General features: G+C 40.6%; 1 protein-coding gene across 9 annotated transcripts in view; it reads left to right on the plus strand.

Annotated features, from left to right (window-relative positions):
• GRIA4 (glutamate ionotropic receptor AMPA type subunit 4) overlaps positions 1-26,617 on the plus strand; it is a 242,057-nt gene that overhangs the window by 151,173 nt on the left and 64,267 nt on the right. For all 9 annotated transcript variants that reach the window (XM_086481766.1, XM_086481765.1, XM_086481770.1 and 6 more), the window contains exons 5-8: positions 11,203-11,256; positions 13,239-13,397; positions 15,197-15,364; positions 16,998-17,102. In XM_086481766.1, the coding sequence (XP_086337892.1) occupies positions 11,203-11,256; positions 13,239-13,397; positions 15,197-15,364; positions 16,998-17,102 (486 nt within the window). The remainder of the gene's footprint in view (positions 1-11,202; positions 11,257-13,238; positions 13,398-15,196; positions 15,365-16,997; positions 17,103-26,617) is intronic.

Consider the following 26,617-nt stretch of genomic DNA (forward strand, 5'->3'; position numbering starts at 1 on the left):
CAGCCTATCTGAGTCAGTAGATCTCCACCTACTCTCGAGAATCTGCTGTAACTTAAGCATACAAAGATAATTTTAGCTCTTTTTTAGGCTTTATTTTTAGAATGGTGAAAGAACACCCCACCTCCTTGATACCTTACAGCAGCCATAACCAGGAAAACCTTTTTGTTACCTCCTTTACAGTCCTCTGGCAGAGCAATCCTGCAATCCCGAGCTCTGAAAGACAGACCACAAACATCAAGACTTTTGCCATAAGTGTTTGTTTGCCCACTTTAAGTAGTGCACATGACTTTCCTTTGGGGAGGGCAAGCAGATCCTCACCCGTTTTAATTTACCAGTGTAGACCTGGTGTATGGCTGGGGGTGGTGTGGCTCTGGGCATGGACTGCTCCCTTGCTGTGGCCTCTCAGGGCAGCCTAGGCAGCGCTGATGCTTTGGGTAGCACCACAGTCCTTGACACAAGGGGATGCAGTGCTTAACATGACCACTGCTGCTCATCCCCAGAAATAACCCCAAAACAGTGTGTTTCAGTCCTGTGCAGTAGCAGCAAAAGCAGTAGAATGAAGATGGAAGGTACCCTTGCCCAAGGTGGGCAGGGGTAGAAATAGACGATCTTTAAGGTCCCTTACAACTCAAACCATTCTGTGATTATATGTTTTTATGAAGATCTATTTCATGTCAGCTTTCCCCAGAACTTCCAGAAAGTGTGTTTCCATTTTGGAGAAAGCACATCTACTCTTAACAATTATCAAGGACTCGTTATGCTAATAGAATGTTTTCTACAACCTCATAAGTGATCTCGCTAAATCTGATGGCATGTCTCCCCAGATTACTTATCTGGCTCTTTGTTTCACCTGTTTGCACACAGCCATAATAAAAATATGCCACATGCTTTTAATTAAAAAAATAAACTATGGTAGTCCTTTATTTGAGTTGCATAAGTGACTAGAAACAGAGATAAACCCCTATTTTCCTACATGCATGAAAATAGAGATTGTTTTTACCATTACCTTTCCAGCTTACCTGGACAAGGTAGAAAAAAGGAGCTAAAACAAAGACACAGAAAGATAAAAAGACATCTCCACAGTTTTATATAACAGATATAGCTTATATAGCAGAATGCACTTCTAGTGATTCATATTCTTCTGTCAAGGACCGTTATGTCCTTGTTTATCAACATCCCTTTTTTCATGACACTTTCAGCAGGTGGTCTTTTAAAAGCACAAAAAATATTCTGTTTGAATCAAAGGATGAAAGTCTGTGAAAGAGATGGAAAATTCTCTACTTGTGTGTCTTTTCTTTCCAAATTGTATTTCTGAAGTGCTCCCCTGAATTTAATACAAAAAACTTTCTGCTTAAGACAAAATGAATACTTGAAACACACTGTAACATTGTGATTTCCATTTCCTACCAGCTAATTCGCTAATACTGGCAGCAAGCAGTACAGCGCCTGAACAGTCCAGTAGTCATTTACTGCACATGGCACAGCAAGAATCAGGCCCATGTGTTTCTCTCACTTTTCACTAGTTTTCCTTCTTTTCTTACTCCTTCTTTTAATTTTATTTTTCTCCCTGCATTCTAAAATAGTGTATCTATTTTAATTTCTGGCTTATTCACCAAAATTCACCAAGTCCAGTCAGCCTAAGGATGAAGGGTGTATGTAACAAAATTAGAAAATCATTACTTTAATCTTATTATATATTTAATGTTATATTTACTATTTTTATTCTTGTATTATTTTATTCTCATTAGTATTTATTCATTGCTTAATTTGTATCAGTACAATCTGAAGCAATCCAGAAGCTACACATAGCTGGATGAAGCAGTGTTTAGAATTACTAAAACTGCAAGATGTGAAGACAGATACCCCCTTGGTCTTTGTGGGCGTTGTTTTTCTCTTAGACCCCTGCTACCACCAGAACCGTAAAACTCTTCTTCCCAAAAGTGAACTGAGCAAGCAGGAAATAGCATTTACTATGGCTAATCTAGAAATACGTGCAAGTTGCCAGTACCCATGTGCTGACTAGTAGCTGTCAGATGGGCAGTGTAACGTTTGGGTGCTTCTTATTCCTTTGGCGACAAAACCAAATGGGTCGCTTCTCCACTCAGCGGCCAGTATCAATAAGGACTGTATGGACTTAATGTCTTAGATGTCCTAGATGTCTTGGACAAACTCTTAGAGGCATTGTCTTCCTTTCAAATATATCTGAAATTGCCGAATGTGTTAAAAAATATTTTACTGGAAAACTGATAAAGAGACACACAGACAGGTCAGTAGCACAAATATGATTTCCGTAGGAAAGAGTACTAAAAAAATGCAGCAAGACACACACATTTAAGGAAATGTCATTTCACTCTCTTCTAAGTTTTACTTGCATATAGTTAGTTGGTATAATTTTCCTTCAGTAAATACATGTCATAGATTTCTTTTGTCATTTCTTTGTTTGCTAACTTGCAAGCAAGAGTGAAGTGTAATAAAGCGATGAAATTGTGGTCAGATTTGAAGAGCACAGAAAATCATTGTGAAGATTTTAGTGAAACATTATTTGTTCAACCATCATATTTGCTCTTTTTACTTCTTCAGACACTAATAACACTTATTACTAGAGAAGCAGACTGTCATTTGCTCAGCCATAGCTGATCTCACAGCTATTACTTACAGGATGTTCAGTGCTCAGAGATGTGTTCAGATCTACAATGAATTCAATGCTCCAAACAGATTTTGCAATTAGGCTGAAAAGTGTAATATAAGAATCATTTAGATAGTGACGGATAGTTTTGTTAACTGTAAATACTTTACCCCTTTTCTTTTGGCCTTTCATTGTTTTTTTTTTTTCTTTTTGCTATTAATCTATATCAAAAGGACATTTAAAATTATGTAAGGAAGCTTTCAAAAGCATGAAATGCTGAAGTTGGAAGTTAACAGTTAGGGTCCCCCATTTCTTTTTCTGCCAGAATTCTCATTGTCAGGACATATTAAACACTGCAGAGCAAATAAAGTACCAGAAAAAAAGACTGGAGTCTTAGAGCTCTGAAATTCGTTTATAGGCAGATTTTAGACCCAGTTTTGAAATTCAAACACTAAAGTACTGACATGAACAGCTGCATTCTCCAGAGTAACAGAATAATTGGGGTTGGAAGTGACGCCCAAAGGTCAACCGGACATTCCTGCTTCTCAAGGGGGCAAGCTTAGATCAGGTTACTCATCCCATCAAATTTTGAACACCTCCAAGGATGGTGATCCCACAACCCCTTTATGCCCTGTTTCAGTACTTGACTACCTCATAGTAAAAAAAATAATATTCCTCATATCTAACTGGAATTTTTTGTGTTGCAACCTGTGTCCTTTGCCTTTTCTCCTATTGTTGTGCGCCTCCCAACAGGTCAGATACCCCCTTCCCTGCACCATCCCAACAGGTATTTATACATTTTACTAAGATTTCCCTGTGCCTTTTCTTCTCCAGGCTGAACCGTCCCAGCTCTCTCAGTTTCTCCTCATATGACAGATGCTGCAAGCTCTCAATCACTTTCATGGCCCTTCTCTGCACCCACTCCATGTCTCTTGTACTGGGCAGCCCAGCACTGGACACAGCACTTCAGACGTGCCTCATCAGAGCTGAGCAGAGAGGAAGGATCACCACCCTTGACCTGCTGGTAGTGCAGCTCAAGAGGCTGTTGGCTTTCTCTGCCATGAGAGTGTGTGACTGCCTCATGGTAAACTTGTCTACCAGAACTCCCAGGAGCTTTCCTGCAAAGCTTGTTCCTATCCAGTGTGTACCCAGCCTTTCCTACTGTGTTTGTTGAGTCAGGCTGAGAGTCAAGCCACAAAATAGAGCACAGATCTACACAGATAAGCTTGTTTGTTTCTCATTACTCTGTTTGCACACCTATAGGCAGCTCTTGAGATAAAAATACCTTATGAGTGAGTGAACTGTGTGTCATCTTGTATTGATTGTTGCAAACCCATAATGTGCTTGCATCAGAAACAGCTAGAAGGAATACCAGGGTGATCAGAACAACCTCTTTGCTACTTTAAGTGACCATATCTAAAAAACCCTTCACTAAGCCAGGCAACATGCTTCTCTCCAGTATTTTAGTTCCTCATGCTCTGCTACTAAATACTCTGCTACTTCTTCTTAATTTTGGATACTCCTCTTGGGCAGATTTTTACTAAGAATTGAGTTTAACTGTGTCTCCATATTGACCTTCATGCAAAGCTTGGTAAAGCAAACTGAAAAACACAAGCTAACTGTAATTGCATTTGCCTAGGACGTTTATGTTTACTTCTTTCTGAAAGACCATATCGCTACTCCTAATTTCTGTTTTCTCAGGCTTTTTCATATGCAGTAACATTTGCAGTGTTTGTTTCTATATTTGTACACAGAGATACATATGTAAACGCGTGCACATGGACATACACAGGACTCTATTCAGCAAAAAGTGTTTCTCCTTTCTGCAAGAATGGCAATGGATTTCCTTTCTTTTTGCAACGGTAGCAGCTCTCCCACCCATCCTCTCCCACCCATCTCCATCCGATGACGTTCAAACCTCAGCTCTCTGTGTTAGAGGTCTTCCAAGGTGTCCACTGTGAGTGGCATTTTCTTCTGAATTTTCATAGTGAATCAGTTTTGCTGTCAGAGATCATCAATCTGACTCCTGGTCTACCAGACAGGCTGATTCCAGTCTTTTTTTCCTGCTCCCTGCCCTCCCCTGCCTGTAAGAACTAAACGAGATGTTTCCCAGTAGACAGGCACCACTTTTCTCAGCTCTGTCAGTGCTCTGTATCAGCAAGATCAAGCCTCGCTGCTCATCCAGGGCTGTATTTGCCTTTAAACACAGAGGTGAAAACTGCTATGCGGCATCTGGCACGTATTTAATGCTTCGATGTACACAGCTGAATTGATACATAATAATAAAAAGAACGTACATTGTACTTTGTATGTTAAAAATTAAACATGCATGTAAAGTCGCATAGGAAAGTGTTGATATCATTAATCTTATCTTGTAAAAATTACAAGCCAATAAACTCTAATTAATAATAGCTAACAATACATTTTAACAACCACAATAAGGAAGTAGTTGCACAGTGTTTTGGATGCTGTTCACAGCTGTCTAACTAACTCAGCTTTTCAGTGTGTTGTTTGACATCGCTGATCCTCAGCTTCCTCAGCGTTAAAGACCATTGTGATGTGTAGCTGAAAAGTACCATGTATGTGTTAGCACTGAAAGCCAAATCTCTCTGATGGGTAGAATGGAGCAGGCTGTTACAGCAAGATGATGATGATGATGATTATTATTATTACCATCAAAATAAAAGTAAATAAATGTGTGAGTGGAGAAAAGTACAGAAGCTGACATATTCCACTCCTTGGTCTGTTCTTAATATTTTGCCACAGGAGTGCTAAACCTGAAAAAGTAATACTTGAGGGCTGAATTTCTCTAAATTGATCAAGTTGTAAATTTTGCTGGTTTTTAAAAAAGTGGTTTTTCTTGTCTTAATTTCCAGTGTGTCTACTAGCTGAAGCTAGCAACTGGCTTTTTTGCAAATTATATTTAGATCACTGGCATAATTAATTTAAGATAATAAAAGAAAACATAATACTGTAATAAGTTACAACATAATACATACCAGGAAGGCAGAATTAACCAGACACATGGATTAAACAGAGTATTAGCTCAATCATCCATCCACAATTTCTTGTGCTTTCCTGTTTTTCATGAATGCAGCAGTGCATTGGCACAAAGGATCACTGGCACAATACAGATAAGTATTTATGAAGAGATCACATTGCTTTTACATGTAGTTTAGCTGCATAATGACAATTTCTTTATCGCTTGAGTCAGAAATGGCATGGACTTGCCTTCACTGTCTCCAGTTTTCATCTCTATCTTTTTGATTTGTATGAAAAAAATGCAGGTTTAGTTCTGCTCACACAGAACCACAGGAGCAAATCATTAACCAAAGAATTTGGTACGTGCATGGCATGCAGTAATTTGGGCCAGTAGCAGCATTTTTGGACTTATACTACTTCAGGGACATAGTAGCAGCTTCTGTGTATCTCTCCTTAGTCCCAGGGGGGTTAGAAGATTCAAAGTGCCTTTTTTCTCATCATTCCTTTTATTCCCTAGAGGTTTATGGAGTGGCTTCTAAGCCACACTGCAATGTCAATGCAAACTGATAGCTCTTCTCCTTGAGGCAGCTAGCTGCCAGCACCAACACCAGCATCTTCCTCACCCTGCAGAGCCAGGAGAAGCTTTCTACATACATTCATTTTCTGTGAAGCAGCTGGGATTTTGCACAGAGTAATAGTCCCACGCTGCACAGTAATAAAAACACATTTTGTCACTGCACCACACAACCGATGAAGTTCGGACCTGAGAAATAGGTTATTTCACTTACTGAAAGAACAAATAGGTGGTAGAAGACAAAGGATGAATACAAATAGTTCGAGGGATTTATAAAGTGACCTTCTTCTTACACCCTTCCTCTCTTTCCTTGCCTCCTTTTTCCCTGCAAGTCTGCATATCCCATTGAGCTCTGAGTGAGCTTTTCACAGGAGTAGGCATTGAATGCAAATAACTTTAGCAGCAGCAGAAAGCAACCAGCCATGCTCAGGTCAGTGGTTAATGGCCTTTGAGCCACCTCTCCAGGTTTTCTTCCCTGGCAGCTGGACATGCTGTGCAGGGCTCTGCCCTGCCAGCTGGTCGTGGGCATGGGGACTATGTGGGAAGCATCCTTCCCCTCTGCTCGGCCGTGCGTTGGGCAGGTGTGTGCACCGCTGTGCCAGCTCAGTGCCTGCCTTCACAACAGAGAAAGAAATTTGTAAGGAGCAGCTTCTGCTTTGTTTGTTGCCATCTTTAGCATCCTCTCGGGTGGCTGTAGGCTGTTAACAGTCCACCCTTTCCCCAACAACAGTGCTCTTTCACGAGCACTAGCTGTTAAAATTAAGCTTGTTTCTCAATTGCTTTTTTATGGCTTTGTAAAAGATTTATCCTCACTTCAGATATTGTATAAAATCCCATTTCAGTTGTGGTGTATATCATTGCCATTTCTGCCACAGTATTTCAGGTCAGGTCTCAATCTTCTGTCTTTAACAAGTCTCCACACTTTTTATATTGTGTTAGACAGACTTCATTTTATTGCAGGTGTTCTTTTTCTTAAGGGAGGGAATTGTGGCACAATAGCAAAGAGGAAAACCTTTGTTAAAGTCCCATTGGTAGTGCACAGCTATCACCCTTTGAAGAGATTTAACTGAAAATAAGTCCTTTTCACTCCAGCTGTACTGACCTCCATCTTCTGGAAATCATAATGAGGAACATTTCATGCTATAGAAGTTAAGCGTTCTTTTAAAATGAGTTATATGCAGTATCCATTTCATGGTAGTAGAGAACAGAGGATGACTTGAGGCCTGATTCTCTGTCCGGATGCTGATGTAAGTCTTGAAATGTTTTTATTAAAGTCAGTGAACTTGCCACTCCTTGGGAAAAAACCTAAAAGAATCAAAGCAAAAACTGGTAGCTCTTCTTTTCAATAGTGGAATAGTTTCTGAATTTCCTAGGCCAGGCTATTGTTCAGCTAAATGGAAAGAACAATATTGTATGTTAAAGTCAGAAAGTTCAGAGTTGTGTTTAAAGCCTAAGTTGGATTCAGATCTCACTGGCTCTGCTTTTGCCACACTTTAAAGTCAGTGGTATAATTCTAGTTATTTTTGACTGTCATTGGAATCACTGAAATCAGAACAAGATGTTTTCTTAATTGCAGTATGGTAGATCAGCAACTAGAAATTATCACAATATACTGTTCTTTTTAGGTTTTTTATACATAAATGCATTCAGTAATATGAATAGAGCCTAAGGCTGAAATTATTTTTTTTCATAGTTCGCCCTTCTGCAGACACTCAGATATACAATGATATTTGGGAAAAAAAAAAAGTTGCATTAGATTCTGAAACAACCTTGATAGCTTAATGGCCTTAACATTTCACTTTCTTTGATTCTATCCTGTTGCACTTACCAAAAGAAAGTATTCAGTTATAGTGTGACTACTGGATTATACATGGAATGGCTTTTGTTGTCTTTCCTGTTAATAGTAATTTGGGAAGCAGATTGTATTTTCATATTCTTTCTTCTTCAGAACAGTGTTGCTTATTTAACACTTTCTTCAGTTTTATGAATAGGGGTATAAAAGAGCTCCAATTCTAAGTGCTAGCCACCTTGGTCATTGAATTACAATATGGAAATCAATATACAAAAGCCAGTGCAGCATCCTGCTTTCCCCTGCTCTCATCCTTGGCCAAAGAGGTCACAAATCCGTTCACCCTTCCCAACACTTTCTTCCCAAAAATCTCCCTGAGCAAGCTGAGGTCACTTTAAACTCTCACTGTAACTAAAGCCAGATGCAACTGTGTGTAATAATTAAGGAGAAGTCAGAGTGGGTGTACAGAGCAAAAATAAATGTTTAGAAGGTGTAAGTAAAGAAGTACTACATGACGGGGAGGAATGGATCTGATCCCACTCACTCAAGTTGCCAGCGCTAGGACAGTTTTGAATCAAAGAATCCCAAAGCAATGAAAAGGACAGTTACACACACAGAGGGTCCTCCTTGACCTGCCATGACCCTGACCTACCATATTAGCAGTTTCATAGAATCATAGAATCATTCAGGTTGCAAAAGTCCTTTAAGATCATCAAGTCCAACCATCAACCCTACTCTACCAAGTACACCCCTAAACCATATCTCCAAGCACCACATCTAAACAACCTTTAAACACATTAAGGGATGGTGACTCCACCACCTCCCTGGGCAGCCTATTCCAATGCCTGACAACCCCTTCAGTGAAAAATTCTTTCCTAATGTCAGGCCTAAACCTACCCTGGTGCAGCTTGAGTCCATTCCCTCTTGTTCTATCATTAATTACCTGTGAGAAGAGACCAACCAGCACCTACCTCTCTACAATGTCCTCTCAGGTAGCTGTAGAGAGCAACAAGGTCTCCCCTCAGCCTTCTTTTCTTAAGACTAAATAGCCCCAGTTCCCTCAGCCGCTCTTCATAAGACTTATTCTCTAGGCCTTTCACCATCTTTGTTGTCCTTCTCTGCGCTCTCTCCAGCACCTCAATGTCTTTCTTGTACTGAGGTGCCCAAAACTGAACACAGTTTCATGGTGTATCACTGCTTATGTGACTGGCAAAGCCTGTCTTTGATGCCTAGCTGGCATCTCTGATGCCTTTTCTGTCTGCATGATCAACAGTCTTAGGGTCAAATTTGGCTCAGTTAATGTTAGGGATGTAAAATGTAGGTGTCTACATCAGAGCTAATCATCATCAACTGTTTTTCTAGTCAGTGCAGAAGAATATGCACTTTCAGGGCACAAGCTGTCTAATTAATTTTAGACATGTGCTTTAGGATAAGATGAATCACTTCCTCAAAGTGTCTGCTCTTTCCACTGACTATAAAGGAAGTTAGGCAACTAGATGATACATTAATGCATACCTTTATCACTCTCCCTAAGAGATGAGTTTTGAGAGAATACACTGAAAAATTCAAAATTTTTTTTCAAAAATATTCTGTATTGTTCACATCAAATCCAGGAATTCTGCAGCAATATCTACATGCATTTTCTAGGAACAAGCACAGAAGCCAATCTTAATTGTAAATTAATCATTTGCAGTATTTACTTACTTTGACTGTGAGAACTATGGACACATATCTGACGTACTTCAATGGTTACAGGTTGATCATGTGCTTGTTTTATTTGACTGATACGCAGCAATGATCGTCACAATTCGTGTTACAAAACCAAACCAGGGAACAGATCACTAAGAGTGTTAATTGCCAAAGCTACATCAACTTCCAAGAGCTCAAAGGGAGCTGCAATGATTTGCCCAAGCTGAGAATCTGGTACACAGTTACCATGCCATGTATGTCTTATATCCTGTCAGTCCACTTATATGCAAACTATGATACTGTACTTATTTTAAAAAGTGAGTTTTTAAGCTATATCAGTTTCCCTGTAATGGGGAGGCAAACATTTTCGTTACCATTTATTGCTGAAGGAGTACAGATGGAAAAGCATTATTGGTGTCAGGGATAACATGGCTACTGAAGCCATTGAACCTGCAGGGATTTGACCCTTTTAATTCAGTGCAGAAAGATGGCTTGTGAGCACCCTCGTCACATGTGTTATGTTGGTGATAGGGAAAAGTGTGATTTCTCCCTCTCGCTCTCTGCCACCCTGCAAATGGTAGCAAGGGTATTTAATCACTGATCTTAGTGGGAGTTTGACTGAGTCCAAAATAAGCAATTCATTTATATGAAAGGTGACAATCTGGTCATAGCTGGGGTCAGGGGTTAAAAGGACTCTTTACTGGTATTAAATGCAAGCTGCATGTTACAGGTATTACTGTTAGTTTATTTAGTAAAAACAGCTTTAGTCTGCAATGGAACTAACACCATTTTCTACTGTCAAAATATTCTCTCCTCGTATTTTATTTTCAGCACATTAAATAAGAGGAAATCCATCATAGTAATGGCATTAATATTGATACGAGGCCAGGTTGACATAGCTTTTGTCTAAGCCCTGTTGTTGATCTTGCCATACCAGGACTGTAGCGGCTGCACATCATGGTCATTCCATTTTTGCATCACTTGATGTTATATTTTGGTTAAACACTTAAATGCAGCCTTGCTGTCTGTTCATGCTCTGTCCTTGCTCATGCCTGTTCCCAAAGTCTTTAGAATATTCCTGAGAGCTGAATAACAGTTGTAGTACTCAACTACCTTAGGGACAAACAGCTTTGATCCCAAGAGATGAAAATCCAGGTTAATTCATCAATTCTGCACTTACTTAAAATGAAAAGTACATCAGTGGGCAGACTTTCTAGCTAATGTGTGATCTCCTCCTTCTGAACTCGTATCCCATAGATAATTTCTCTAATTGATAGAATAGTATACTACAGTAACATTTTCAATCATATGGAAGACACTCAGATTACCAGTTCATTACTCTACTCACTTTCATTTTAACTTTTTCCCATGATTAAGCACCTGGAAAGTTATAGCTACCTTACTGGAGAAAGACTCTCAACTTTATATTACTGATGTTATATATTTCAGAATTTATATCCATCTGGCTATGAAAACACCTTTCTAGAGAAAACAGTATGACATTGTTTTTTTTCTTTTTTCTTTCTTATTTCTCTCCCACAGATCGTGAGTGTGGGAAAGCATGTTAAAGGATACCATTATATTGTTGCCAACCTGGTAAGATACTTTTCTAGAATTATACCCCTGCTCGGTAAGTGAAACACTCAGTTTTACTTGTAAGTTATAGCATTTCACACAACATTTGCCATTTGTCACTAATATGTGGTTGCACATAATACATTCTTTGAGACCCGTAAAATAACTTGGTTTTGTTGTTACAGTCATCTAGACCAGAAGGGCACAATGTTACTCTCTTAAATTTATCAAAATCAATGTAGCGTAAAGGACTGCTAAGTGTATCTTGTGGCTGAATTAGAATTTACAGAACTACACTATGATATTTGACTCACCTTTTTAATATTACTAACATAACAATTCTTGAGGTAACTTTTCTGCATTCTCCAGGGAACATTCATTTTGCTGTAAGATCAGCTTTTTCCAGTCAAGTTACTAGTTCAGTGTTTTCACTCTAAGTCTAAACTACACATTCACACAGATAATGTTCAGAAGAGGGCACAGAAAGAGTAAATGCAATATTTCATTATTAAAGTTATCTGTTCTTTAAGCAAAAATACCTGCCTGGCCAAGCACAGTGAGTGTAGGACAGAGTCTAATGTATGCTTTAAATTGTTTTCTTTTTACTCTTCCCTTGAGGAATTTTAGTTGACATGAAATATTTTCTTGTGCTTTGCAGTATTTGTACCTTAATATCACTTCAGATTATTTTTAAGACCTCAGGTGTTTTAAATGAGACATGTCTATTCTCTTAGGTCTTAGAAATTAGATTTTCAGCATTACAGATGTATAGTTCCCCAAGTAACTTTTCCCATGCAAAATAGTTGCTGTAAACAAGGAACCAGATAGTGCAGTGAACTGCTAGTGGGATATACAGTGGAGACAGGCACATCTACTCATCTGCTTCAGCAGGGGCACACATTGCTATCTGCTGGCTGTTCAATAATTTGGGTAATGTGACTGCCTGATGTGTCACCTTTTCTATTTACTGTCAGTGTCCTTTAGCACATGAATCAAATCTCTGTCCTTAACAGTTTTTTTCCCAAATATATTGGGTCAGTACCCTACAATTATTTCTTCCTAAATCTTTCTTTTTTAAGTTGTGTGAGAATACACTTCTGTTTGCACTGATAAATGGCAATCAGAGGAATTTAAGAAAATAAAAGTAAGATACCTCTGAATTAGCATTAAACATAGCAGCTAGGAAAGGAGCAGAAGGATTCACGCTTGCTTCTTAGCTTGCTTTAGCAGTTTGCATTATGCAGTTTCTCGAAGTTCAGTTATGTCTCTAAAGGCAAATTTTACTAAAGAATCTGTCTTTTTAAGTGCTGAACAGATTAGCCTGAGAAACTACTAAGTCAGGAAGAATATGTACTTCATTTTTTTCTTTCAGTGTTGGGGGTCATTCAATGTATAGCAGATCTGAGAGCTACCACCATCCTATTTCACAAAAGTGTGGTTCTAATGTGGTTTTCCTTGCACTAACAGTGAGATCTGCATGGACTGTCTCTGCCTCCTAATGTCTGTTTTATTACCTCATTATCTCAGACACCTTCAGCCTAAACAGTGAATTCTGGAATAAATATATTTACAGAATAGTGTTGTTCATTTTGCAAACATGCAAAGAAACGGGGATATATTGGTTAAAGCACTAGTACAGTGCTCATTCAAATCTGCCAACTTTGATGGAAATTGGATTAGGGCTTTAATATTCTGCAGGCACTCTTCAGCTGATGCGCCGAAGGCATTTCTTCAAAAACTGTCTGCTGTTCCCAGCAATGTGTTGCTCAGCTGTCAAGACCACCCTAGCAATAATGTGGGAAATTTATTTCTTGGTTTTGTTTCATTCTTTATTACACAAATGGAAATCATCAACAAAGGTTTAACATAATTCTCTGGTTTTAAGTCTTGACTTCTAATGGAAACCTGCTGCTGTGCATTCTTTGTGCTGCATTGCTGACCTAGAACAGATTGGACCTGCAGTGCTGTACAAGGACATACAAAATCTTAAATTGATTTTCTAGGGATTCAAAGATATTTCTCTGGAGAGATTTATGCATGGAGGAGCCAATGTGACTGGATTTCAGCTAGTAGATTTCAGTACCCCAATGGTAACTAAGCTGATGCAGCGCTGGAAGAAGCTGGACCAGAGAGAATACCCAGGATCTGAGACCCCACCAAAGGTACTGGTTGATATGAAGCACTATCAAAGATATCACTCAAGTGTTCTAATTTCTGATTAACATTGTGGAATACATGAATGAAGACCTTAATATTTAGGCAGAGAAGGCAGTTGATCTTACTATTACTGGCAACTAATTACGCCTATCCTTATGATTGTATGATAGAAACACAAACTGCAACACATTTCACTGATGTACTTTAATGTCATTTGTCACTTATTCTCCAATTTCACCCCTTTACTGACAGGAATTAAAGGTCAAATGCTTAACTGACAACTGAATTTCAACCAATTGTGCATGAATTGGTCTAATTATCTAGATTCACTTAGAGTGCAGAGCTTTCCTGACAGCTGCATTCTTCTGTCTGTGAGATATAACCACAATTGTAAGTTTACTACCCTTAAATTTTCATTTGGAGTTTTCCCTGGAAATCCTATCCACCTCGAAACCTAGTGTAGTAATCACTTTCAGGCATGATCTTACAGTGAAATTACATCTCAGTGTTCCTCTATCCTAATCCCTTACAGATGGATAACAGAATATTTCTCTTACCTATAATTTTCTTGGCAGGCAAATCACAGTATAGCTATAGGTATGACTTCATCAAAATAGTTCTGTTATTATATGTACTAATGCGTATCAGACCTAGTTGAAACTGGGCTCCTTTGTGCTGGGCACTGTGCAGAGATAAGCAATCAGCCCTCCCTTGACTGGGAGAGAGGTAGGTTGGCAAAGTCTAGAGAAAGTATCAACATGGATAATACAAAGCATAGCTATATAATTCGGTGAATATACAAGAAATTTATGTTCTGGATGAAAAAAACCAAGGATGGTGTGGGCTATGGAGTGCAGACATCCCCAGGTACTGGTGACAGGAGGAAATTAGCTGATAGAACTGCTTGCCAGATGAACAGGGTTGTGCTGCCTCCTTCTGAGAAGTCAGCATGATTAGTCTGAGTCGCACATAATTCACCTATGGATAACCAAAATTTGAGATTCTAAAGATAAACCGTGTCCCAAGGAGTTTATAATATGCAAGACAAAAGAATGAAAGGAAATTATATTTGAATAAGTGAATTTAAATTTTGGAAGTTACAGGGTGTATCAGTAGCAGCCCTAGGCATGTGAACAATTTTTCCTGGTGCAGTATGTTCATCAGAGGACCACACTGAGAAAATGCCGCTGGGTTTGTGTGGCTCCATGCTAACATCTGTTGAAGACTTGCTCTACACTTTTCATTTGGCATGTTCTCAACCTAAAGCAGTTACTGTAGTTACTGTGGAAACACAGACTGTTCAGTGCTCTATGTCGTTCAGAGAGACAGCATGGTTTTCAAATAGGAAGAACATACCCTTAATCATTCTTAACAATTCCAATAGTCTGGATATCTGCTCGATATCCATGATTTTTTCAGTTACATTTTCTCAGTGAGTTACTGTTTCTTTCTTTTCTTTTGAGTAAGTTGGGTGGGTGGTGTTATTCCCTAATGTACAAGACAACTGGAAAAAAAAATTAAGACTTGGATATCTCCAGTTTAATTTGTTTCTTTTAATAATTCTTCAGAGGCAGATTTCTCTGCCCCTAAGAAATACAGTTTTGAAGGTGGAGCTACTGAAATGTACTCTTCTCGGTCCTGCATTTGTTCCTTAGACAAAATTGCTTTTGATTTTGAGGAGAGTTTTCTTCTAAATGAAGATGTAGAAACTGCTGCATAACGAATCAAACCAGAAATATCTGAGAGAGATTATTTTTGTAAAGACATGACAACTCCAAAGTGGTATGTTTGTCCATCTATTTAGTATACATCTGCATTAACATATGACGGAGTACTTGTGATGGCTGAAACTTTCCGTAATCTCAGAAGACAGAAAATTGATATTTCAAGGAGAGGAAATGCTGGTGATTGTCTTGCTAACCCTGCAGCCCCATGGGGTCAAGGAATTGATATGGAGAGGACATTAAAACAGGTAAGGGTAGGCTTTATTCTAATGATCTTTGAGAATATTGGATACTAGTTGTACACTGTGTGATTTGGAAGCTGTTATACAGAACAGTAGTAATGGGAGAGGAGAAATTCATTTTTCAGTTGCCATTTGAAAACAGCTGGGTCTGTTCTGGTTGTTCTGATTTATATCTTGGAGTGAAGGCAGAGCGGAACTGCTACTATTTGAAACTTCTATTAGTTCTATTAACATAGTTGCGACTTCCTCCACTGAACTGGCAAGCTCATCTGTTGCTTTTGCATATAACCTGGGTGTACACATATTGTCATTTACGGAAAAAGGTATAGCTGCGTAATATAACCTTTCAAATATGTTTCTGTCGTCTTGAATAAAAGTAGATTTCTCCCAGGGAAATCATGTAGGTAGTATTTTTTTCTTTAAAAAGAAATAACCCAGAGCTATTGTTCTCTGATGTCAGGATTTTGAATTCCTGATGAATATGGATGCCTAGAAAGTTCCAGATCTCTGACAAGATGATTTAGCCTTTCCTTTGAATGGGACAGTAAGAAAATAAAAATCCTGTAGTAGAATTTAAATTGTTGCAAATGAGCAGGCTCCACTCAGGAGAAACTGCTGAGGAGAAGTGACTGCTGACAGAGCTGGCAGCTCTGTGCCTGGAAGCCAAGGTTTCAGTCTTGGAGAAAAATCGGCAGAGATAGAAGTGGACAGAGGGTAGGAGTAAGTGGTTTAAATCCACATCCTGACTCTTAGGGAATAGAAATAAAGCATTTTGTACGCTTCACATAGTCTGTGCAGATGCACAGCTCTGTAACAACTGTGAGAAGCATGAAGTCAGGCTTCTGTGTTAGGGCGGACAGCATGAGCCTTCCAATCTGGCCAAAGAGGTTTGCATGGCCGGATCCTGATACAATCAAAGCCAGCAGCAATACGGCCATGGCTTCTTTCAGATGAATACCACAGTCTGGGTATCCTTCAGTGAGGCGGTAGAGTGCTCAAAGAAAAAGGAAGAGTTCTGGCTTCAGCTGAGACACAGGTGGTGGAAAACTACCACAGACAATCTTATGGCTTTACATCTATCCTTCTCCACTCTGAGGCTTTGAAAACATCCTTTTCAGGCCCTGTGCATGCGACCCATCTTCTGTGATAGTAAATTGCTTTGCTGGGGCCAAGGTTGTTGTCAAGTTTACCTTGATGAGCAGTATATATTCAATTTATACATTTAATCCACCAGATTGTGAACTAAAAAGATATATTAGCTCAGGCCAAACATCCTTTAGGTTTATTTCATGTGATTCCAGATCTTCTGCAGCAGTGATGAGAATGGTAAAAAATGTACTTGTCTTTAGCACCTGCAGCTGAAAAGTGTTGAGCTGCACAGCAGGAAAGAAGAGAAGGTCCATTGTGTGTCTTGGTTAGCCCTTAGATACTGGCATATCTAAGACAATTTTGAGCATGGTTTGACAGGAAAAAAGCATACAAAGGAAAAGTAGCCAACTTTTTTCTTTGTAATGCCTGTCTATTCCAGTGTTGTTATGGTAGTCTAAGGGCATAGCCAGGATTACTTTCGCTGCTCTGTGACATTTATAATAAAGAACATAAGGCTGGATCTTCATGACACTTTTTCTTCCATTTGTAGGTTCGAATACAAGGATTGACAGGAAATGTTCAGTTTGACCACTATGGTCGCAGAGTCAACTACACTATGGATGTCTTTGAGCTGAAGAACACAGGCCCTCGGAAGGTACGTTCTGACAATATTTACTATCCTGATATCATATAAATGAGTTATGTATGATGAAATGATTATGCAGACTTACATTAAACTGGACTCTCTGTGGTTTAAGGAAAGATAATATATTGAATACATGGATAATATTTCTGGCGGAAGCAGATTTAAACTGCATTTTCTAATATCTGTTGTTCTAATAGATACTATTATTCAGTGCAACAAATTGGGGAGTGCAAAAACAACTGTGCATCTTGGAGAGGTGGGATGTCAGTCAGTCAAGCATACTAATGAAAACCAGCTGGATGGCATGTTGCTAGGCTGTTGGGTGATGGAAAATGGTCAGAACTCTGAATGGTAGATATTACTTGTATCTCATCCAAAGATTTCTATCTTGCAAATTACTGGCATTTTTAGGTAAGGTCATTTGTATGTTCTGTGTAAACATGAATCATAGTCTGTAACTAACATAGCGCTTTTAAGAGGGAAAGGAGAGGAGAAAGAGAGAATGCCCTGAATACTTACATTTTTCTGAAATTAATTGCAGTATCTAACCCTGCATGCTTGATTGGTTGCTTGTAAGCAACTTAGGCAAATTAATATATGTCTAGGCAGATCCTCCATGTCTGAATGCATATAGCTTATCACTCAGCCCAATCACTTTGAAAAGATAAGCCTGGGTACTTTGTTAACCCTTTCTCTTCTGTGCTCAAATTTGTCCATTTTTCATAGTATAAAACAAATAAAGAGCAGGAAATTCACTCAATCTCAAGGATTTTATTTCCTTTGGAGGCACTGTGTCTTGTTTTGTTTGTGAGGTCATCAGAACAAGAAAAAGTGAAAAGCTGATAGTGAATAGGAGAATCATGGCTGCTTGAGTAGGGCCAAGGCAATCTGAATTGAATAATTCTTTGCTGTCGGGCCAGAGGTGACAAGCCCAGTAAATAGTACCCCAGGTGGACTGTGTGTCCCCAAAGAAGTTACATGCCAGAGTGATGAAGAGGCAGAGTGTTAAACTACAGACCCAGAGCAAAACTAAACAGTATAGAGCTGTAGACCAAAGCAAAGCATGTGTCTGTGTATGAGATGTATCAGTGCAGTTGCCTTTTGAGGGTGTGACAGATGGCTGAAGAATAAATTGGGAAAGGTGAGTCTGTCTTCCTTGTCTCTTGGGAGGCCCAGCGTCTCTTGCCAGGCAATGTATCTGACCTTCCTGCTACTCCTGCTCCCTTCCTGGCTTCGCACTGCACTGTTAGCAGCCAGGAGGATGTACTGGTGGCCGCAGTGCCTCGAAGGCAAGTGGTGAAATATGACCTTTCCATCCCCAATTCCCTATTGCACGGGAGGGAAGACAAGGTGGAAAAGATGTGGTTAATTAGGTTACAACTTAAGTAACTCATTAGGGAATTTGCTTGGCAGCAAACTGCCAAAAGAGACCTGTTGTTCCTGTCTCAACATTTGTCACCTGTTTTGGGAGGGTGGCTGCAAATAGAGGAGCTATGTGCTGTGCTAGAGTCCCAAGGTGCTTTTCTTACCTTTTCAGGCATGCCTCTGCTACTCTTAAGCCATTACCTGTCTTTGCTATAACAAGCTGTAACAACTTTGACAGATCTGGCTACTCACAGGAATTTATTTCTTATGTATTACATGGTATTTTATATGTGATCATTGGACCATTTCTGTGCTCCAGCCTGACAAATCCTATATAATATGTGAGAAATGTCTATGCTTAATTGAACTAAGAGGCCTTCACTTTTAATATCTTCTTCTCGTGTCCTACATAACATGACTTATGAGTCATGCAGCAATATCTTTTCAGGACTAGGCTTTCCAGTCAGAGTAATGCATGCCTCTAATCTTTAGAGAAGTGATTTTTGTTGCCCACAGCTTTAAGGATGAGAACAGAGCATTACAAAATGGCACAGCTAGTCAGAGGCAGACTTACACGTAGCCTGGTAAAATGGGAAACAATAGCCAATGCTCATATTAGTTTCATTTATGCGGCATTTCTTATTGGTTCTTGTCTGGAGAACAATAACAAAACCTGCTGGTGAGGGGAAAGGGTATGAGGAGAAGGGTGATGGAGATGTGGGATGGCTCTTGTGACTGGAGTGTTGCAGTGGAGGAATACAGGCTCCTTAGGAAGGACAGGCAGGGAAGATGAGAGGGGGAGTTGTCCTTTACATACGAGAGCAGCTGGAGTGCATGGGCTCTGCCTGGGGATGGATGAGGAGCCGACTGAGAGTTTATGGGTTAGGATTAAAGAGAAGACAGGTTAAGGTGACTTTATAGTGGGTGTCTAGTGGGTGGCTCTAAACCACCTGACCAGGAAGAAGAAGTGAATCAGGACCTCTACAAACAGGTAGGAGCAGCCTCATGTTCATAGGACCTAGTTGTCATGGGGGAGTTCAAGCACCCCAGTATCCCTGCTAGAGGGACAACACAGCAGGACATAAGCAATCCACAAGGTTCCTAGATCCCATTGTCAGCAACTTATTCCTCCAAGGAATAGAGGAGACAAGAAGGAAAGGTACTCTGCTGGACCTACTCAGCAACAAGGAAGGGCTTGTTGGGGATGTGAAGGTAAAAGGCAGGCTTGGCTACAGTGAGCATGAGGTGGTGGAGTTCAGGAGCCTAAGTGCACAAGGAAGGTGAAAAGCAAGTTCTCACTTGAGGACAGCAGACTTTGACCTCCTCAGGTGTCTGCTTGGAAGATAAAGGGTAAAGGCCCTGGACAGAAAAGACGCCTAAGAGAGCTGCTTAATATTCAAGGATCATCTCCTGCAAGTTCAAGAGTGTTCCATCACAATGAGTAAGAAGTCAGACAAAAATGCCAGGAGGCCTGCATGGATGAACAAATACCTCCTAGCCAAACTCAAACACAAAAAGGCAGCATACGAAAGGTGGAAGCAAGGATGGGTAACCTGGGAGGAATACAGAAACATTGTCTGAGTATCCAAAGGTGAAGATAGGAAAGCTAAGCCCCAAATGAAATTGAATCTGTCCAGGGACAAAGACAACAAGAAGGGCTTCTATATGTATAGAGGTGACAAAATGATCACTAAGGAAAATGTGGGCCCTTTGCTCAAGGAGACAGGGGACTTGAGTACACAGAGAATAAAAAAGGCTGAGGTACCAAATGCCTTATTTGCCTCAGCATTTACTAGCAAGACTGGCCTTCAGGAATCCCAGGTCTCCGAGACAAGGCAGAAAGGCTGGAGCAAGGAAGACGTACCCTTGGTGGAAAAAGATCAGGTCAGGGAATACTTAAGCAAACTGGACATACATAAGTCCATAGGCCCTTATGGGATGCACTCAGAAGTGCTGAGGGAGCTGGTAGATGTCACTGCAAGGACACTCTCAATAATCTTTGGTTGATCGTCGTAACTGAGAGAAGTGTCCAAAGACTGGAGGAAAGTAAATATCACTCTTCTTTTCAAGAAGGGCAAGAAGGAGAACCCAGGGAACTACACCTAGATGCCTGAGATAGTGATGGAGCAGCTATTCATGGAAGCCACATTAAGGACAAGAAAATCATCATGAGTAGTCAGCATGGCTGACTTCACTAAGGGGAAGTCATAGTTGATCAACTTCATAAGCTTCTAGAATGAAATGTCTGGCCTAGTAGATGAAGGGAGAGCAGTGGATATTGTCTACTTGGACTTCACTAAGGCCTTTGACACTGTGTCCCATTAAATCCTCCTAGAGGAGCTATTGGTGTATGGGCTGGATAAGCAGACAACGAGGTAGATTGAAAATTGGCTAAAGGGCCAGGCCCAGGGGGTGGTGATCAATGGTCTGAAGTCTAATTGGAGGCCAATAACTAGTGGTGTTCCCCAGGGCTCAAAACTGGGTTCAGTCACATTTAACATCTTCATTAATGATCTGGATCTGGGGCAGAGTGTGCCACCAACAAGTTTGCTGATGATAACTGTCCTCATTTAACCTGTACCCAGGGCTAAACTGTAACAGTTGCTCTGTCACCCAATGACCCCTCCCCAGCCAGGAAGAGGAATCAGGAAAAGGAGGGAAGACCAATGGGTTGAAGTGAAAACAGATTTAATAAAACAGTGCTAATACCAACAGAGGTATACAAAGTTATACTCAGCCAAACAACTATGCAGCCATCACAATCAACAAGAGAGCGGTCCTCAAGAACAGCGAGAAGCCAGAGCCCCAGCAGGATCCAAGCCAGAGCCCCAGCAGGACCCCGGCCAGAGCTCCAGCAGGAACCACACGGGACATCTCCTTACTCAGCAAACGTTCCCACTTTATAATGACCATGACATTACAGTGTAGGCTACACCTGTAGCTACAAGATCAGCTGCCCTGGCTGACTCAAAACTGCTTACAGCCTGCCTAGCATGGCTGGCCTGTGCTTCTTTCTATCTCAGCCAAACCAAGACAACAACAAATGGGGAGGAGTAGCTGATGTGCCAGGGCACCAGGCTGCCATCCAGAGGGACCTCGACAGGCTGGAGAAGTGGGCCAACAGGAACCTCATGAAGTTCAACAAGGAGAAGTGCAACATCCTGCAGCTGAGGAGGAACAATCCCAGGAACCAATCTATGGTGAGGGCCACCCAGCTGGAAAACAGCTTGGCAGAAAAGGCACTGGAAGTCCTTGTGGACACCAAGTAGAACATGAGCCAGTAATGTGCCCTTGCAGCAAAGGCGGCTAACAGTATCCTGGGCTGCATTAGGCAAAGCATTGGCAGCAAGGTAAATAAGGTGATCTTTCCCATCTACTCAGCACTGGTGAGGCCACACCTGGAGTGCTATGTCCAGTGCTGGACTTCTCAGTACAAGAGACACATGGACATACTGGAGACAGTCCAGCAAAGGGCCGCAAATATGATTGAGGGACAGGAGCGCCTCTTCTATGAGGAAAGGCTGAGAGAGCTGTGACTGTTCAGCCTGGGGAGGCTCAGGGGGATCTTATCAATGTGTATAAATAACTGAAGGGAGAGTGCAAAGAGGACAGAGCCAGGCTCTTTTCAGTGGTGCCCAGGCACAGGACCAGAGTCAATGGGCACAAATTGACACACAGAAGGGGACCTTTGAACATCAGAAAACACTTTTTTTACTGTGAGGATGACCAAGCACAGGCACGGGTTGCCCAGAAAGGCTGTGGAGTCTCCAATCTTGGAGATATTTAAAAGCCATCCAGACACAGTCCAGGGAAACTGGCCCTAGCTTGAGCGGGGGGTTGGACCTAATGACCTCCAGAGGTCCCTTCCCACCTCAATCGTTCTATGAGTCTGTCATTCACCATTCATCATGTCACCAAGACTAAAAAAAAAAAAAAAAAGGGGGAAAAATTAAACAAAGCGCATACGTATACGTGTACATACACAAGACAATCTAAGTTTTGGCTCCTAAATTCCAACTTGGGTGACTAATATGAAAATTGATTATAAAAAATTTTGAGCGTTCTGTTGCCCTTAGTGACTTGTGGGCTTCAGCAGGAGTGCTTCAGTGGTGGCTACAAGACACATAGGCCTTCAGAAATTACGTTGTTCATTCAAATGCCAAACTGTTGTGACAAATTTACTTTGAGGCAGATATTTTTGCACTATTGTTTCCTAAAAGACAAATTCAGCCTCTGTATAAGTGGATGCAACTGCTATAAAGTCAAGTTGCAATCCAAATAGAACTGGATTACTTTAATAGCTGAATTCAATCCTATACTTTGAGGAGTTTTTTTCCTTGGGGATTTTCGGTGTTTATAGGAAAGCATATTGTTATTTAGTGCTCTCATAGTGACTGTGAATCTATATACTTACACAAGTGTCATGATATATCTTATGTATTTATTCAGTAATCCAGTTCCAGAGTTAATTTACAATGGGTTTGAGATGCACACATGCAAGCTCACACCCACGCCCACAAACTAAAATTCCTTTAAAAAATGGCTGCCATTCCTCAAAAACCTCCATTATCGCTGTCTGCATTTTCATATGATACTTGATTTTATAACACAGTACATCATTAGTTTTCTGCTTTGCTTCTGAACTTCTCAGCAGTGAAGAACTGCACAATGAAAAACAATCATTCAATATTATAATGAGCTTCCCAAATTGCCAGGTTTTGGTGTACATGTTCTGCCTTTAGCTGGTCACAGTTTTTGACAAGAACTTGACATTATCAGTTATCAATTGTATCTGTGACTGTGGTTGTCTGGATGAAAAATAATATTTGTTAGCAGTGCATCCTACTAGGAAGAAAAGCTCCCTCTCCACTCTATGAGCAATGCTGAAGCTTACTGTTAGCTGCAGACACCTAAATCAAGGCTCCTGTGCTGTAATAGCAATTGCAAAGAGAAAAGGAACATTTCAATTAAATATACCAGAAGTTGTGCATGGGAAGCATTCATGCTTGTTTGGTTCACTAAGAAAAAAAAAACTCACTCATATCCAGTCATACTCATACTGAATTACTTCATGTATATCTCTGTGGTGAGTGTGTCTCCACACTGCTCTAGGGACTGCTAAAATGACTTGCCTCTCCATAGTTCTTTTTCAAAAAGTAAATTAATGAAATAGTAAATGTAAAAGTCAAGAGTAAGTTTGTCTCTTTTAAGAATATACAGGATTCTTTAATGCATATGAGACCAGGAGCCAAAAGCACTCCCCTGCACTTTTAGACTCTCATGACACATCACTGCATTGATCTAAACATGATGTTTCTCCACATCATGGAGGCAGACTCCTATGTGATGGTGAATTTTAGTCTGGGTTCTACAATAATATTAGAAATAATATTGGCTGCATAACTGGTGTGATCATTTAGCCTGTTTCCATCATACCAAAGTCTTTTCATCCAAGCCACAGACTGTCCTTTGGCACTGACAGTTACACTGGAGCTCTGTCTGGAACCTGCTTTCTACTAAAATTCCCTGTCCTCTTCTGGTAAGATGGACATGGCATTCCTCTTTCCCAGCTTTTGATCTCATGAACTCCTAATTAATCAAGGAAGGAGCAAAGGGGGAGTTGCTTCTCACTGATTCCCAGGTGCTTCTGAAAAGTGAGCTGTGACAGCTTGAATTGCATCTTTTTGATAGGAACCTTTTGAAAACACTGCTGTCTGCACCTTTCCCACGAAAAAAAAGATCAATCTCTCAATTCACTATGTTCTCAGCAACCTGGAGAGCCCCTTTAGGTGGGATTAGAACACTGTTCTACTGACATGTCTGTGTTCATGTTGTCCGTTGGACATGCAGATGAGTGCTGTCAGCGCTGGGTCAGAGGAACAGGCACTGAGCCGCTCCTCAGCAACCTTGTCAGAGGGTCCACAGACAACCATGATCTAGTTGCAGAAAAGAGAATGGCAAGAAAGGTAAAAGGGAGGGGTTTTGCTAATGAGCCACAGGTTAGGTATGAGAGAGCAGCTTCAGCTTGTTGTGTTGGAAATTTAGTTTCCATGCAGGGATATGCTTAAAGGGATTTAGCTTGGTTACAGGGATTTAGCTTGAACATTTAAATCATGTACTGTTGGTACACAGGTGACAGAGGCTTGGCTGACTATACTTAAAAAGTAGGTATAGTTTATCATGTCCATTGAAACACAAGCCCCTGATCAAGGACTGAAGTAAGAAACAAAGAGAAGAAAGAAAGGAATTGATGAAGTTCTGAAAGATATCCCAAGATAAGGGCAAATTGTCGGGAACATGATAGGCTGGACCATATCCACGGTGTCCTTAATAGACTCTTGACCATACATGGTCAGTTTGAGGCGTGGTCGGGACCCCGGAATGACCACCAGAGACTGTATGAGACCCCCAAGCATGTGCACATCAAGCCTCAACCATGATTCAGCATAATGTAAATTAGTTTTGAATATGTATTAGCTAGACTATCAATAATATATATTTTCAATGAATAATGTATGTTTTGGAACATAAATGTGACCAGCAGGTGTGCCCAGGGGTGCTTGATTTGTGAATTGATTCCACTGAGCAGCTGGGCCCCAATAAAAGCAATATCTCTCCTGAGTGTGTGGAATTGGCTTATTGCACACCAGGTAGAGATTTCACTTTTAGGACAACAAGCTGAGGGATCTCTGTCTGGTGTGCTGAAAGGATTGGTGGGAAAGTAGAATTAGACATCTCCAGATAAGACTGAGACAAGGGCCCACTGTCATGAACCATTTGCCATTTCATAGACAAACACCTTGTACTGTGAACATCATGCACAGCATTCCCAAGAAGACTTTTCCTACCTAAAGTCACCCGGGGCAACATTAAATGATTGGGAGAAACTCTAAATCCAGAAATACTACTTGCTGATACAGATACTAAACATGGTGTCACTGCATGGAGTGAGGAGATGAGTGTGCTGCAAGATTCTGACTGGCCAGGATTTACAAAAACGGTGAAGTATTTTAGGTCTCCTATCTTGTTTTGGACATCTAAAGACATAGGACATAGCCTATGGGGATTTTCTGGGGGTTTGTGGGGAGTTTTAAGTGTTCATTAAGCAGTTCCCAAAAGCATCAATAGAAGTTTGAAGGGGAATCTTGTTTTCTCAGGCTTCCTTTATCCCATCTGGTCTTACAGCAAGCACTGCCTCTCTGGGCACTCACAGGAAAGGATGTTGACTTGTGTCTTGTGCCCAGCAGTATCACTATCAATGCACAGGGCACAGCTACAGGCTGTGCTGAATACCAGAGGTGTGCACTGCAAAGATCCATGTTTGTATGTGAGGAAAGACTGCTGACTGCAGGCATACCACTTTTTTTTTTTTTTTTTTTCTCCATGGGAATTCAAGAATGAGTGCTTTAAACCTGGCTCTAGAGTAGTTCATCACCAGCAATGAACAAAGGCAGCTGTTTCACCTTAAGGCTGCTCTGGGAATAGTTGTGGCAGCCAGGGAAAGGAAAACCTGATTTGTTCCACCTCCCTGTAAGCACTTACCAGACACTTTTAGGGTGAAGTTACTCTCACCATGCTTTAGAGTCAGTGGGGAAAGCAGGCACTTTTCTAGGAGGAATGCTCATCCTGCATGAGCTGAGTCACTGTTTGGTGGTGCCTGTGAGTGTAAAGAAATCTGTAATAACGGGGCTTCTAATGTAGGTACTAAAGGTCAGTGCCAGCAGTTAAGTGGAACTAGACTGGTGTAAGTCCCTGGGTTGGGGTCTCCTGGGAAGTCCATAACAGAGCAGGGAATTGAGATCAGCCATTGAATTGCAAAGCTGTCATCCAAATGTCTTTCACTCCTTCATCTAAGACCAGAAGATCTGGAGGATTAGTGAATGAAAATTTTCTTGTGGAGAGCAAAAATTCTTATATCTTGTTTATGCCCCAGGAAGGCTTCAGATTATTGAAAATGGGATTTAACTTGTGCCTCTACTCAAAGTAGCTCAGATTATTCAGGAATAGCTGGATGGCAGCAATACCAGATCTGACTGTGCAGCAGTGGTGCATGGTGGTATACCCAAATTATTAGATACGTACCACCATGCACCTGGCTATGAGCGTGTCAGCACTTCCCTTGGTACCAAATTATCTTCAGATCACTCTGTTCTTATAAT

Source organism: Leptosomus discolor, chromosome 1 (genome assembly GCF_034619465.1).
Source record: "Leptosomus discolor isolate bLepDis1 chromosome 1, bLepDis1.hap2, whole genome shotgun sequence".
In the NCBI taxonomy this organism is placed as follows: Eukaryota; Metazoa; Chordata; class Aves; order Leptosomiformes; family Leptosomidae; genus Leptosomus; species Leptosomus discolor.